Genomic DNA, 13,152 nt, shown 5'->3' on the forward strand with positions numbered 1-13,152 from the left:
CTGCCTCCTAAGTAGCTGGGACTACAGGCATGCACTACCACACCTAGCTAATTTTTTATTTTTATTTTTTTAGTAGAGATAAGATCTCATTCTGTTGACCAGGCTGGTCTCAAACTCCTGGCCTCAAGAGATCCTCCCGGCTTGGTCTCCCAAAGTGCTGGGATTACAGGCATGAGCCACCGCACCCAGCCATTAATTTTTTAACAATAATAAGTAGAATCAAGTAATGCCCCTATTGCAACCTTCCAAGGGCTTCTCATTGTTCTTAGAATAACTTCAAAATGGTCACCATGGCTCAAAAGGCCCTGCCTGTGTTCTTCTCGACAGCTGTTCTCACATCTCTCACCCCCTCAGCTCCAGCCACATGGCCTTCTCCATTATTCTCCTGTGCCAATCTCTTTCTCTTCGTGTGCCTGCCTGGTCACCCCTTGGCATGGTGGTCTCCTTCTCAGGCTTTTCCCAGTTTAAACTCCCCTCCTCAGAGAGGCCGGCCCAACCTCTCAGTCTAAAGCAGATTCCAGTATTCTTCCTCCCCATGCCCTGGGTGTTTCTGGCTTTGTGGTTGTCATTATCTGTCGCCAGCATTTGGCCATAAACTCCATTGGGATCTTGGTCTGCTTGGTTCAAAGCTGCATCCCAGAATAACACTTGGCACACAGTAAGTTTCAAGAACTGTTTGTTAAATGAGGGAATGACCACCAAAGATATGACTTTGTTTAGCTACCAAGCCCACCTCACTCAGAAATGGCACTTTCCCCCTAGTTGTGGTTGAATATTCATTTCATCCATAAATAATTATTGAGTACCTACTATGTGCTAGACACCCTACTACCATCTCGAGACAGTATGGACAAGATAGACAAAACCCCAGATTTTCTGGAGCTTACATTCTGGATTGAGGGAGACAGACTACACATAAAGAAACAAATCAGTTCCAATGACGATAAGGGCAATGAAGAAAATAAAACATATTAACCCCATGGTGACTGCTTTAAGCAAGGAGGTCAGGGGAGGTGTCTCTGAGGCAGTGAGGAGTGGTTGGGAGACCTGATAGTAGGTTCTCTGGGGATCAGAGGAAGGCCCCAGGCCTTTTTAGCCACCCCACAAATCCCAGCCTGGAGTCCAGTATGGAGCCGGCCCTGGGCCTCCAGTGTGAGGCTGACCTGCTTTCTGGGGTGGCTGAAAAGGCCTGGGAAGTTCTTGTCCTCTCTCTGCCTCTTCTTGGCATCCCTTTATTTAAACACAAACTTCCACTCACTGCCCAAAAGAAAACTGCCACTTCTGCTGCTTCCAGGGGCAGCAGTGGGGGCGTGTTGAGGAGGATGTAAGGTGTTGGGGGTTGGGGGTTCTGGGGGGGTCTCTTACCCCCGCCTCACCCCCATCCTTCTCCACAACCCTCCACTGCAAAAGCTCCTCTTCAGGCTACTCCAAGGCCATGCCTCACTGCTTGCACTGAGGCAGCAGTGGGGTCCTTTCTAGACTTCCCTGCTTAGGGGTGGAGGCAATTGTCTGGCAGGCTGTTCCTAGGAGGCCTTTCCCCAACCCCCGCACACCTCCTTCTCTAGGGAATTTCCCAACATAAAATGCTCCCTCGTGTTAGAGGCAGGATCTGACCCTTGGCTGCAGCCTGGGGCAGGATAGCCTGGTGAAACCCTGTATCCATCCTTGCTCCTTCTTTGGGGCTGTGTGAGCAGCTGATGACCACCCACCCCACCACAGCACCCCCCATGCCAAGGGGGCGCAAACTCCCTCTGGGTGAGGTATCTTGGGTCAAACACTCCCAGTTCGGTGAAGCTGTCTGTTTCAGATCACACCCAGTGTCCTGCCTCATCCTCAGGCCTAAGAGAGAGAATGAAGACCCAGCTCCAGGTTGAGTCTGCCTAGTTCTGAACCCCAGCTCCGTGATGCCTAAGTAGTGTGTCCCATGGCAAGTTACTTAGCCTGTCTGTACTATTTCCTCGTAGGTTAAGCTGGAGTAACATTAGTATCTGCTTTAAAGGGTGGTTGAGAGGACTAATGAGTTGGCCTTTATATGTGAAGGGGCTCAGAACACAGTAAGTGCTCTAACAGGTTGGCTATTATCATTCTGTCTACTTTTTCCTTTTTTTTTTTTTTGAGACAGAGTCTCGCTCTGTTGCCCAGGCTGGAGTGCAGTGGCGCAATCTCAGCTCACTGCAAGCTCCACCCACTTGGTTCAAGTGATTCTCCTGCCTCAGTCTCCTAAGTAGCTGGGACTACAGGCATGCACCACCACACCTAGCTAAGTTTTCTATTTTTTGTAGAGACGGGGTTTCTCCATGTTGGCCAGGCTGGTCTCGAACTCCTGACCTCAAACAATCCCCCTACCTCAGCTTCCCAAAGTGCTGGGATTACAGGCGTGAGCCCCTTTTTTGTTTTAATTGCAAGAAGCAGAAATCGCACTCAAGTTACACCAGGTAAGGAGGGCTTGAATGTAAGGTCTCCCAGTGAGGAATAGGCACTGGGACGGGTACTCAACTGGGGGTTCTGGCTCTCTCTAGGGACTGGATGGCTTTGCTTTCGAAGCCTGTGATCTCTGCCATTGGCTTTGCCCATTGGTTTTGTCATTGTTCTCTCAGAGTCTCATCCCTAGTGACGTCAGCCTCCCTATGGTGCAGAAGGGCCACTCTCTGCCTCCGACCTCCTCGTTGTTGTGGGCTCTCATCTTCTGGTCTCCTGCTTACAGGGCCTGTCATTTTGTTACTTCTGGGTCAAGCTTCCCAAGAAAGGTCATCTGCAGGTCCAGCTTTGCCAAGGGCCATGGTGACTAACCAATCTACCATCAACTGCTGTTGCATCAGCTGCCATCGTTGGCTCAATCCAATGGAGTCAGGGGGTAGGGTAGCACAATATCAAACATGGTCGTTAAGGGAGTTCCCTTTAGAAAGCAGAGAGGATGTGATGGGGCTGGTGGCCCTCCCCTATGTGTGCTTCTGCAGCCTTCAGCCAAGGCACTGAGTGAGCCCTCAGAGCTGGAGGAAATAATCAAGATCAGCTTCCCCAACCCCCTTGTTTTACAGATGAGGATACTGAGGCCCAGACAGGGGAAGAGACATTCCCCAAATCTGGTAGCCAATGAATGGCAGAATCCCATTGAAGCTTTTTCCTTAGAGCTCCTTCGGTTCAGTCACTCATCAGATGCCCAGCAACAAGCCCTTTCTGTCTGCAGAGCATGGAGATGAAGCAGAAACTCTTTAAGGAGCAGAAGCAACCATGGATGAACACAGCAGCCTTTGCTGATTGCCTGGATGGTCCAGGGATGTTACATAGATCATCCACTCCAGACCGCAAACAACCCTGTGGAGCAGAGCCTTCTTAGCCCTGTGTTCCTGAGGAAATGGAGGCTCCAGGAGGTTTTGTCACTTGCTAAGGTCAACCAGCTGATACAAGCCAGTGCTGGGACCACACTCAGATCTGTCTGAATCCAGAGCCTTTGCACTTACACCCATGACTGAAGCTCGTCCAAATCACCCAGCCAGTGTGAAGCATGGGAGTGGGAGATGCTTGGGGTGGGTGGAGGGAGAGTGGCTGGGGTCTAGGCAGCATGGGCCAGGGTCCAGGAAAGCCAGAGACCCTTTCTCTCCCTCAGTGTGATGCTGGGACTTGGGACAAGCCCTGGATCTCCTCTGTTCCTCAGTTTCCCCATCTGTAAAATGAACATCCCATCTAATATAATTTCTATGTTCTTGGGAGAGTTGGAGTAGAAAAAGGGGAAAATAGAAAATGTTCTCAACAACAGTAAAGACACATGTGGCACTAATGCAAGGGATCGATAGTAAGTATTCTCAATGTTAGGGCTTAAAAGAAATGGATGAGTAACAGAGCTATCATAGGTTCCTGAGAGAAGCTGGGATAGACCTTACTCCTAAGGTGGTTGTCAAGGCAAGCAGACCTCCCTGCAGCTAGGCATTTGGGGGCCATGGAATTCTTGCTGGCCTGAAAGTGCTTTAAGTCCCGGCATTTTAAACTCCCTGAGGGTCAGTCTTCTAATTCATTAACTGGGGGTGCTAGCAGAATCTACTCCCACAAGTTGTTTGTAAGAATTCAATGAGGCAAGGCATGTGAAGTGCTTGGTAATGTGTCAACAGACAGAATGCACTTGATGGATGTTAACTTTATTATTGTGAAGTCAATGTAGAGTCCATGGACAAGGACAAAATTCTACATATTTGCGTGAGCATTTTTCTAGTGTATCAGTTAGCTATTGCTGCACAGCTAACTACCGTAAAACTGAGAGACTGAACACCATCACCATTTATTATTTTTCATGGGCAGCCCCACAATCTCCTTTGGGCAACTTGTATTCTTCCCTGATGCAAAGTCTTGGTGGGGTTGACACCACCCTTCAAAATACAGGTTGCTTAGGCCATTTTTCTATTCCATCCCCTTGGTCTGCTTTTGGGATAAACCTGTGGCTTAATTCTGGTCAGTGAGAATCAGACCCAAGACTACTGAAGCTGAGGAGGTGCAGGTAGTGGAAGCTTCAGCAGCCACTGGGCAACCACAAAATATCAGACAAGCTGTCTGAGCATAAAGTCAACCCAGAGAGCTGAGCAGAGCCAACCTGAAAGAAGAGAACTGCACCCCGGAGACAACACTCACATCCTCACATCATCCTGGGTTTGAAGCCATTTCTAGACTGGAGTTTCCACCCATGTGAGCCAATAAATTCTCTTTTGCTTAGGGCTGTTTGGGTTGAATAGTTTGTCATTTGCAAACAAAAAATTCCTAAACAGATGTGCAGTGGACAATCCAGCAATGATCTATGCTTTGTGGCTGACAAAATAGTCAAGTAGCTAAAATCTGCCCTTTGTGCCTCTGTGGGTTAGAGACACTGTTCTATTTATCATTGAGTAAAAGTCAATCTTAGAATTCTAGAGTGATCATTTTGTGCAATTAGACTGTATGCAACTTGAGGAAAGGAACTGGGACTCATCATTCTGTGTCCCCAGCAGCTAACTTGAGGCAAGTTGCATAAAAAGGTGCTAAGGTGCTTCATACATGCTTGTTGAATGAATGAGAGGCTCCTGATTTGAAGCTTTCAAATGTGTGCTGTTGCTATGAGCAAGTAAACAGATTATGGAACACATACAAAGTTTAGCCTCTAAGAAGGTTAGTAGTTTGAATGTGTCCCCCAAATTTATGTGTTGGAAACTTAATACCCAATGCAATAATCTTGAGAGAGGGCACCTAATAAGAGGTGACTGGTTCATGAGGGCTCCACCCTCATGAATCAATTAATGTCATTGCCATGGGCGTGGGATTGTTATCATGACAGAAGGTTATAAAAGAGTCTGCCCCTCACACTGTCTCTTTTGCCCTTCTGCCTTCCACCATGAGACGACCCTAGCCAGATGCTAGTGTCATGTTCTTGGACTTTCCAGCCTCCAGAACCATGAGCCAAATAAGCTGTTTTTCTTTATGAATTACCCAGTCTGTTCTATTCTGTTACAGCAACAGAAAATAGACTAAGACATTTTCATAGCAGAGGAGTCTGGAATTAGTAAGAGACCATCATTGAGTGATGAGCATTTTTGGTGGGAATGAGTCACTGAGGCTGCAAAGAGGCCCTTCCATGAAGATCCAGCAGAGGTTTAATCAGAAAGAGAGACTGAAAACCATCACCATTTATTATTTTTCATGGGCAGCCCCACAATCTCCTTTGGGCAACTTGTATTCTTCCCTGATACAAAGTCTTGGTGGGATATAAAGGCCCTGGAGTATTTCTTGACTGCAGCAAGCAGCAAGCTACCTTCATCATGAAATCCTGCCCCTAATCCTGCTGTAATGAGTACAATGCTCAAATCAGAGGCAGTATGACAAACTTATAAAGAGCATGGGTTTGGAGTTAGGCGGACTGAATTCAAATTCTGGCTTCTCTACTTCCTAGCCTAACCTTGGGCAAGCTGTTTAGCCTCTCAGAGCCTCAGTTTCCTCATCTGCAGGACAGAGTATAATAATGATACTTACCTTCAATGGTGTATTGAGAACTAAATGAGAAAATACAGGTAAAGGGTTTAATCTAGTGGCTGGGACAGAAATAAGTGGTCAATAAACAGTTCACAAACACATACAGGTAAAAACAAAAGTCCAAGAGGTTATATGACGTTTGTAGACAATGAACATCAAAATGTTGCATGTGCCTTGATGTATGTATCAGTACCCAGTGGCCTCTGATAATTTATCTTAAACTTTTGAAGACACTTTCTGCAGATGACAGCTACTACTCCCAACTTGCCTTTGCTTTGACATTTCCAAACCCTCTTTCTCCAGCAGTCATCCTACAGTTAGTTACCTTCTTCAGTTAGCTCTACAATGGAAGTGGTCCTCCTTGTAACCTTACCTTCATCTTGTTGGATCTGAGCTAATGGACATTTCAAAGGTGGTTCTTGGGGGAAGCAGGCAGACAGTGTGGACTGGAGGATGGGGACTCCCCCCAGGACCTCTCCACCCCTGATGTGCCACCTCGCCCTTTGAAAAACCACTGGAGCATGTTTGAGAAAAGTTAAGCTGTTTTATTTCACAGGATAGCTCCACGTCAAACCAGCAGGCACCATCAGAATACGCGACAGAGGATCCAATCAGACACTCTATAGGACGGGCGTTTGGTCGTAAGGTAGAGAAACGATATCCAGAAGAGGGCAACATTTATCATCACGTGGGGACAGGCAACCAGCAATTTCCTAGGGTGGTTTTGGTTTGTTTTTCCTGTCACAATTTGGGGAGGAAGGAAACCAAAGGAAACAAAATAGACCAGCCACTCTGAAGCAATCAGAATCAAACCTATTGCCAAACCATGTAAACAGTCACACTGCCGGGAACAAGGGCCTGGGCAGAAACCCTAGCCAGGATCTACTTCCGTCTAAGGAAGGAAAAGTGCACTCTGGTTGTTCTGGTTCAAGGAACAGCTTTGTTATTTGCCGGGGACAATTCACACAGAAAGGAGGTGTCAACAAGGGGCAGCGATGGCCATGTGGCCAGTCCCAGAGGGACAGCAGGACACTGGCAGATCAATCTCAGGGAGGTCAGGAGGGCTTGGACCTGACAGCAAAGTCCCTTCTCTCGGCTCCCCTGGGCAGCTTTGGATATGTGGGGATTGTTCTATGTGGCTGCTCAGAGGAGAGGAGACCCCAGAGAACCGGGGAAGTTGACATGAAATGTCAGCATTAGCTCTGCACAGCAGAAAATCAGCTAGGCAACACCTCGGCTCACCCCTTTCTGCCTTTCCTCCTGGCCGCCACCCCCACTCCCAGCCCAGCAGGGGCTAACCCCATGGTTGTGAGCCAGCCACTCTTCTTTCTGGGTTTCTCAGCAGAGTGAGGCATTTGCACTAGTGTGGAACCATCTGGATGTGTGAAAAGTTAGGAATAGAAAGACTGAGAGGAAGAACCATTACCCGAGTCCTCGTGTTTTTCCATTAGCTGTGTACATGCACTGAGTGCCACATCACGACCAGGTCACGAGAAGTCCTCCGCATTCGTGCCTCCTGAATGACAGAGAAATATACCCAGCAAGGCACTCCAAGGGACTCCAACAGAGAAGAAAGCCCCACATAAAGGCCCCTTCCCACACTGGTTCCTCTTTGTGTACCACAAACCAGTTTTAAATGTTTATAAGGCGGATCTCTGAACTGCTGGTTCCAGCCGATAGCCAAAATATGGCTCAATTTCCCTGTGTCTCTTCCCACTCCGATTTCTTCACTGAATAGAAACCTTTCATCCCTTGGGAATCCATCTCTCTCCTGACCCCTGGCCTGGTGACTTCAGAGAAAAGACTCCAAAGTCTAATTCCCAAGCTCGCAATTCCCTCCAATTGTGCACTCTGTCCGGGGTTCAAAAGGCGCTTCAAGGTGAGAAATCGTTAGCACTGAAACAAGGAAAGGCAAGAATTTTTCATAGAATCCCACAGCTCAGAGCAGCTCTTTAAGAGGAAAAGGGAATAAAAGGGGACGGGGAGAGTGGGGTAGGAAGCACAGCTTGTTCTCAATTTTATCCAAAAAGCTCTTTAGCGGAGCTGAGCCACAAGGCCCAGGAAACTAGACCAGGAATTAATTGTCTTTGGTCAGTTTTAAATGAACAACTTGCTGGTTCATTCCTAAAATAGACTGAACGTCGGTTATACATAAAGACAAAAGGCTTGACCTCAGGATAAGTCGAAGGTTAAGAAAAGAAATCATTCCATGAAGCAAAGAAAAAGAAATGCCCGTTGTCAACTAACTGATCAGTACGGCTTTCAATAATGGTGATGAACAAGTAGGTAAACACCACTTCCCCTTGTACAATTGGTTATATTGAAGACTACTAACTAGGTTACTACATTTCCCCCACACTCACTGTACAGTTAGGTATTTGTTTTTACATTGATCTATCTACTAGGTGCAAAGATTTGGTGAGTGGCATTGGCTAAAATTTAATTGTAGCCTTTTTAAAAATTACAATTTCACATTTTAACAGTTACTTTCCAGCATTTAAGCAAATACAGCAATATATAGTGGACTAAAACAGGCAGGAGTTAGAAAGAGAAAGCCAATGTTCAGTGAACGTCGATGGGACTGAGTGCTGTGGAGGGTGAGTGAGACATGCATAGTGCCAGATGAGGAAGTGGGAACAGGGGAGGGGGGCGGGAAAGTATTTTTCCACTTGGCCTGCGTCAAGGCTCAGATTTGGGGCTGGATGAGTGGGGAGACGTCTGCCATCTGTGTGTGTACATCCCTAAATGTGAACTCATCAGCCATTTCCCAATGGAAAAAAAAAAAAAAGGTGCTTAAAGAAAACAGCTAAGACTCTGCCCTCAGAAAATTCAGTGAAAGGCAGGTCCATTTTCAGTAAGAAAAAAACAAAATCAGTCAATTCAGAGAAAAATCCACACGGTCTGATTGGTGTTATGTAAATCAGGCAACAGATTTTTCTACTCTGATTGTTGCTTTTCATCTGGCAGTTGTGGCAGATTGCTATATTTTGCCTGGGAGGCTACTGGATTTAGGATCTGGGAGTATCTTGAGGGTAGAAATCAGAAGTCTTGTGTCCTGGCTGGACAGTATAGCGTCCAGCATGCAAACACATAACTTTAAGAGCCTGACGCAGCCTCTGCTCCTAGCCAGTGTCAAATCTTGGGCAGGTCACAGCACAGCCCAAGGCCTTACTCTCTTAAGCTGTAAAATGGCAATATCTTTCTGTGCTCCAAGCAGATGGCCTTTCATATCCAGGAGCTAAAGAGAAGGGTTCATTCTAGGCCAAACAAGGGAGGTCAAGTTTGACACTGGCCTCTCCCTGAGATCCTTTTTTTGTTCCTTTCCTGATGCTCCCTTCCACTGTGGGGTGTCAAGTCCAGTCCTTCAGACAAGGTAGTGGCTTTACCCTCCTAACTTATCTAGGTGCCTGTGACTTAACTAGGTCCCTCCCTTTGGGTGTATTTACCTTTTTGTGGGGGACCAGAGGAGAGGGCACCACTTAATCCAATGGGCTAAAATGTTAATGATGGAATCCAGGGCTCTTATTAAGATGGCAGGAAAATTCCACTGCTCACTTCTGAAATGCCATTGGGAGGTTTCAAAAAGAAGGGCTGGAGGGCTCTGATCTAAGACTTACCTTACTAATGATAATCACAAAAGCATTGTATTGAGTCAATGTTTTCCAGTGTACACAGCTTGCTCACTGATGTCTGACCTTTATTACCCTATTTTATGGAGCAGAACAGTCAGGCTCAATGAGGTGGAGTGACAAACCCTAAGTCAGAAGGCTCCTAATTGCTCAGGGCTGGGATTCAGACTCTGGGCCTTTTGACTCCAGTGGCCTCGAGAGAGAGGAAGCGTGGGAACAGTAGGGAAAAGCCCCTGGGTCTCGCAGGAGAGGGTAAGTAACAGTGGCCCACAGGGCACACAGATTTGCCCGTGTGCCATTATCCAGAAACAGCTCATCTCTGGAAGTGATCAGAAGAGGAGGTAAAATGGAATCAAAGGAGAGCGACCCGGAAGGGCTTTACTCAGCCAAGAGGCAAAGGCCTGGCTGTCACACATGAAGATCATGCACCCATTTCTATCACCACATTTTCATCTACACTAAATGTTCTGGAGGGAGTGGGTGAAGGGGGAGGGAAGGGAAGCTATGTCACTTGTATTAACTCAACTGACAGTGTCCTCTAGGACAGAAAGTGCCAAGGACTGCCCCTCCCTCGCCCCAGTCTGAACTGGGCGCTCACGGCTCATGCGTTTCATGCAAGACGGCACCAGCCACAGTGCATCACAGCCTGATTTAAAATGAAAACGACGTGACTCAAAGCCTCCTTGCCTGTTTAGTTCCAAATCTGACACAGTATAATTAGTAGAACCAGGAAAAGAAAAAATTAAATAGTTTGAAAATGATATAAGTTAAACCTCTATAGTTACCACAGATTCATTCCTACAGCGTTTCTAGGTTTTGAAGTATTCCACACCACTGTATTTTTATTTTTCCCTTTTTCCCAACCACATGTAATACTGTGCTACGATGGGGCTTAGGTTCTCGCTATCCCCTGTCTCTACACACAAACACAAGGATGTGGTAGTCAGGGGTCTTCTCGCCAACTTTCTCCCATGCCTTTGGGAGTACAGTTGGCCTTTGGCCTCCGGGTGGAAGGGCAGGGTCTCTGGGGTGGACGGGGGTGGGGATTTCCTATGAAGGGTTCCCCACCTCTGGGAGCAGCCTGCTTGGGGGTACTGCCTGCCCCACCCTTCCTTGAGGGGCAGACTGTTCTGGAAGGCCACGACTTCTGGAGACAGTGGGAGTCTGTTTTTGTTTGTGTTTTTCTGCAGGTTAGTGGTATATTGCTTCATTCGCAGTTACTATGGGCCTTTAAGTTCTCCCAGAAAAGTCCCTGCAAATCCCACCAAATAACTCGGTGGGAGATGTTTGGTGGCATGGATCTGAGGTAAATCTAAGTTTCATAAAAAGAAAAAGGAGATACTATATACACTTAGTATGTGTGTGTCCAGATCTAGTATATGTATATAGATGCATAAATATATATATATATACACACACCTACAGACACATACATACATATACATGTGTATATATGCACACATCGATATACACACACATATACGTATGTAGAGAGAATGTCGAGAGAGGAAGTTTCCAGTGACGATACGCGGGAGAAGCCATGTGGTATTTTGCCTCCATGTTAGGAAATGCTGTGGTTGGGGCTGCTCGAGCTCCAGCACTCCTCTGGTCGTCTGTTGACACGCGAGAGGTCCGTGGGATTCCCATGGCTGGACGTGAGCTGCAGCCAGCGCCTGGGCCTCAGCTCTGCACAGACACACCCTCCCAGACGGACCTCTGCCCTCCAAGGCCAGGGTCACTGGGAAGCACGTGGAAGCCACCAAGGCCACCCTGGGCCGTGGGGAGCCACAGCGGGCCACGGCGGTGCGGCCCATCCTGCAGGTCACATGGTGCCCGACTTGTCCGCCGAGCTGTTGGGGAACATCTTCTCGGTGGGCGTCACGGCCGGGCTGCCCACGCCCGAGCTGCTGCTGCTGCTGGACCGGTGCTGGACCACCGGCCGCACGGGCCGCATGGGGGGCGGGCGGAGCTGGGCGCCAGCCAGGCGGGCGGACAGGGCAGGCTTGAAGGTGGTCATCATCTCGGTGGAGGAGCTGCTGCTGCGGCGCATGGCGGCATCGGGGTCGCGGATGACGATGGTGTGAAGGGGACTGGCGGGCTCCGAGCTGACGGGGCCTGGCGGGTTCTTCAGGGGCTCCAGGGTGTCCAGCACCACATCTGGCGCCTGCTTGACCGTGTTCTGCCTCTCGAGTTCCCGCAACTCGTGCAGAGCCGTGCTCATGGTCTTCTCGATGTCCTGGGGACAGAGGGAGCTGGGGTCAGCACAGTCTGGAGACCTGGAGTCAGGTTCTTCCTGTCTGCTAAGCAGCTTCCCCTCGTAGGGAGCTTCCCCAGAAGCCTCGCGGCAGGGATGGAGATTAAGTCCTCAGGATGTCTTATAACCACATGGGAGAACCAATGTGGATATCCCCTGCATGCTGCCTTGCACAGGAAATAGATTTAATAAGGGCAGGTCAGACTACTGATAAAGAGGGCAGGCTCTGGAGTCAGACAGACACGGATTCAAACCCTGGCTCTGCCACTTCCTTGCTATGTGACCCTATGCAAGTTCCCTCATCTCTCTGAGCCCCCAGAATCCTCATTTGTAAATGGCAGATAATTATAATATGGACCTCAGGGAGTTGATGAGTGCATTAAATGATACAGTCCCTGTGAAGAGCCTGGCCTGACCCCTGGCACAGAGTAAGCACTCAAAAATACGAATGACAATAACAATAGCAATAATAGCTAACACTGAGCACCAATCCAAACCCTGCCCCCTAATAATTCATTTAATCCTCACACTTCTAAGGTAGGAACTACCTTTATGCTCATGTCACGCAGGAGGAAACTGAAGCTCAGACTGGTTAAGTAACTTGCCCAAGGTCACACAGCTAATTAGCAGCATAGGCCAAGTCTGAACCCAGTCAGTTCAGTATTTTTTTAAAAATCCTTGCTCACAGAAAAAATTCTTGGAGATTATGTATCAGAATGTTCACAGTGCACATCCCAGAATAGAGGGACTGCTACTCTCTTCTCTGTATTATAATCAGAAAATTTTGTTTTTTAAAAAGCGGAAATTTTAACAGGCAAGAAAAATCTTCTTCTGCCTACATAATTCCCGAGGATGTTATAATATCTGAGAGCTCATCAGGAGGAGAGCACTCTGATGAGCACTCTGAAGGACTCAGAGAGAGCGAGCCCCCTGCCACCCAGGGCAGCCTGGGCTCACCATGCCACAGGGCAGCTTCCCTCAGCTCCCGTCCCCTCAGGCCCAAGGTGGTGCTGTAGCTGGAAGGCAGCATTTAACCCAAAAGCCCTTGGACAGGCCACAGGGCCCCGGACTTTTGAGTAAAAAGACTCTGTGGCCAGTTGCTGGCCGTGTGACCCTGAGCAAAACTCGATCACTCTGCACCATATTTTGTTCATCTATTACAATCCCAGACATTTACTGTGAATATGGGGTGAGATAATGGATGTGATGAAGCTTTGTAAACTGCCAGGTGGTGGTTTTCAAAATCCTTCTAGCCCAAGAGCCCCATGGGTTCCCATGACT

At 48.0% G+C, this 13,152-nt stretch overlaps 1 protein-coding gene across 5 annotated transcripts in view; it reads right to left on the reverse strand.

Moving 5' to 3' along the window:
* Positions 1-5,627: 5,627 nt before the first annotated feature.
* Positions 5,628-13,152, reverse strand: part of SRGAP3 (SLIT-ROBO Rho GTPase activating protein 3) — a 382,885-nt gene continuing 375,360 nt past the window's right edge. For all 5 annotated transcript variants that reach the window (XM_063703587.1, XM_019023743.3, XM_004033539.5 and 2 more), the window contains one exon: positions 5,628-11,853. In XM_063703587.1, coding sequence (XP_063559657.1) covers positions 11,440-11,853 — 414 coding nt within the window. In that variant the 3' untranslated portion in view covers positions 5,628-11,439. The remainder of the gene's footprint in view (positions 11,854-13,152) is intronic.

The sequence above is a fragment of the Gorilla gorilla genome, chromosome 2 (genome assembly GCF_029281585.2).
Source record: "Gorilla gorilla gorilla isolate KB3781 chromosome 2, NHGRI_mGorGor1-v2.1_pri, whole genome shotgun sequence".
NCBI lineage: Eukaryota > Metazoa > Chordata > Mammalia > Primates > Hominidae > Gorilla > Gorilla gorilla.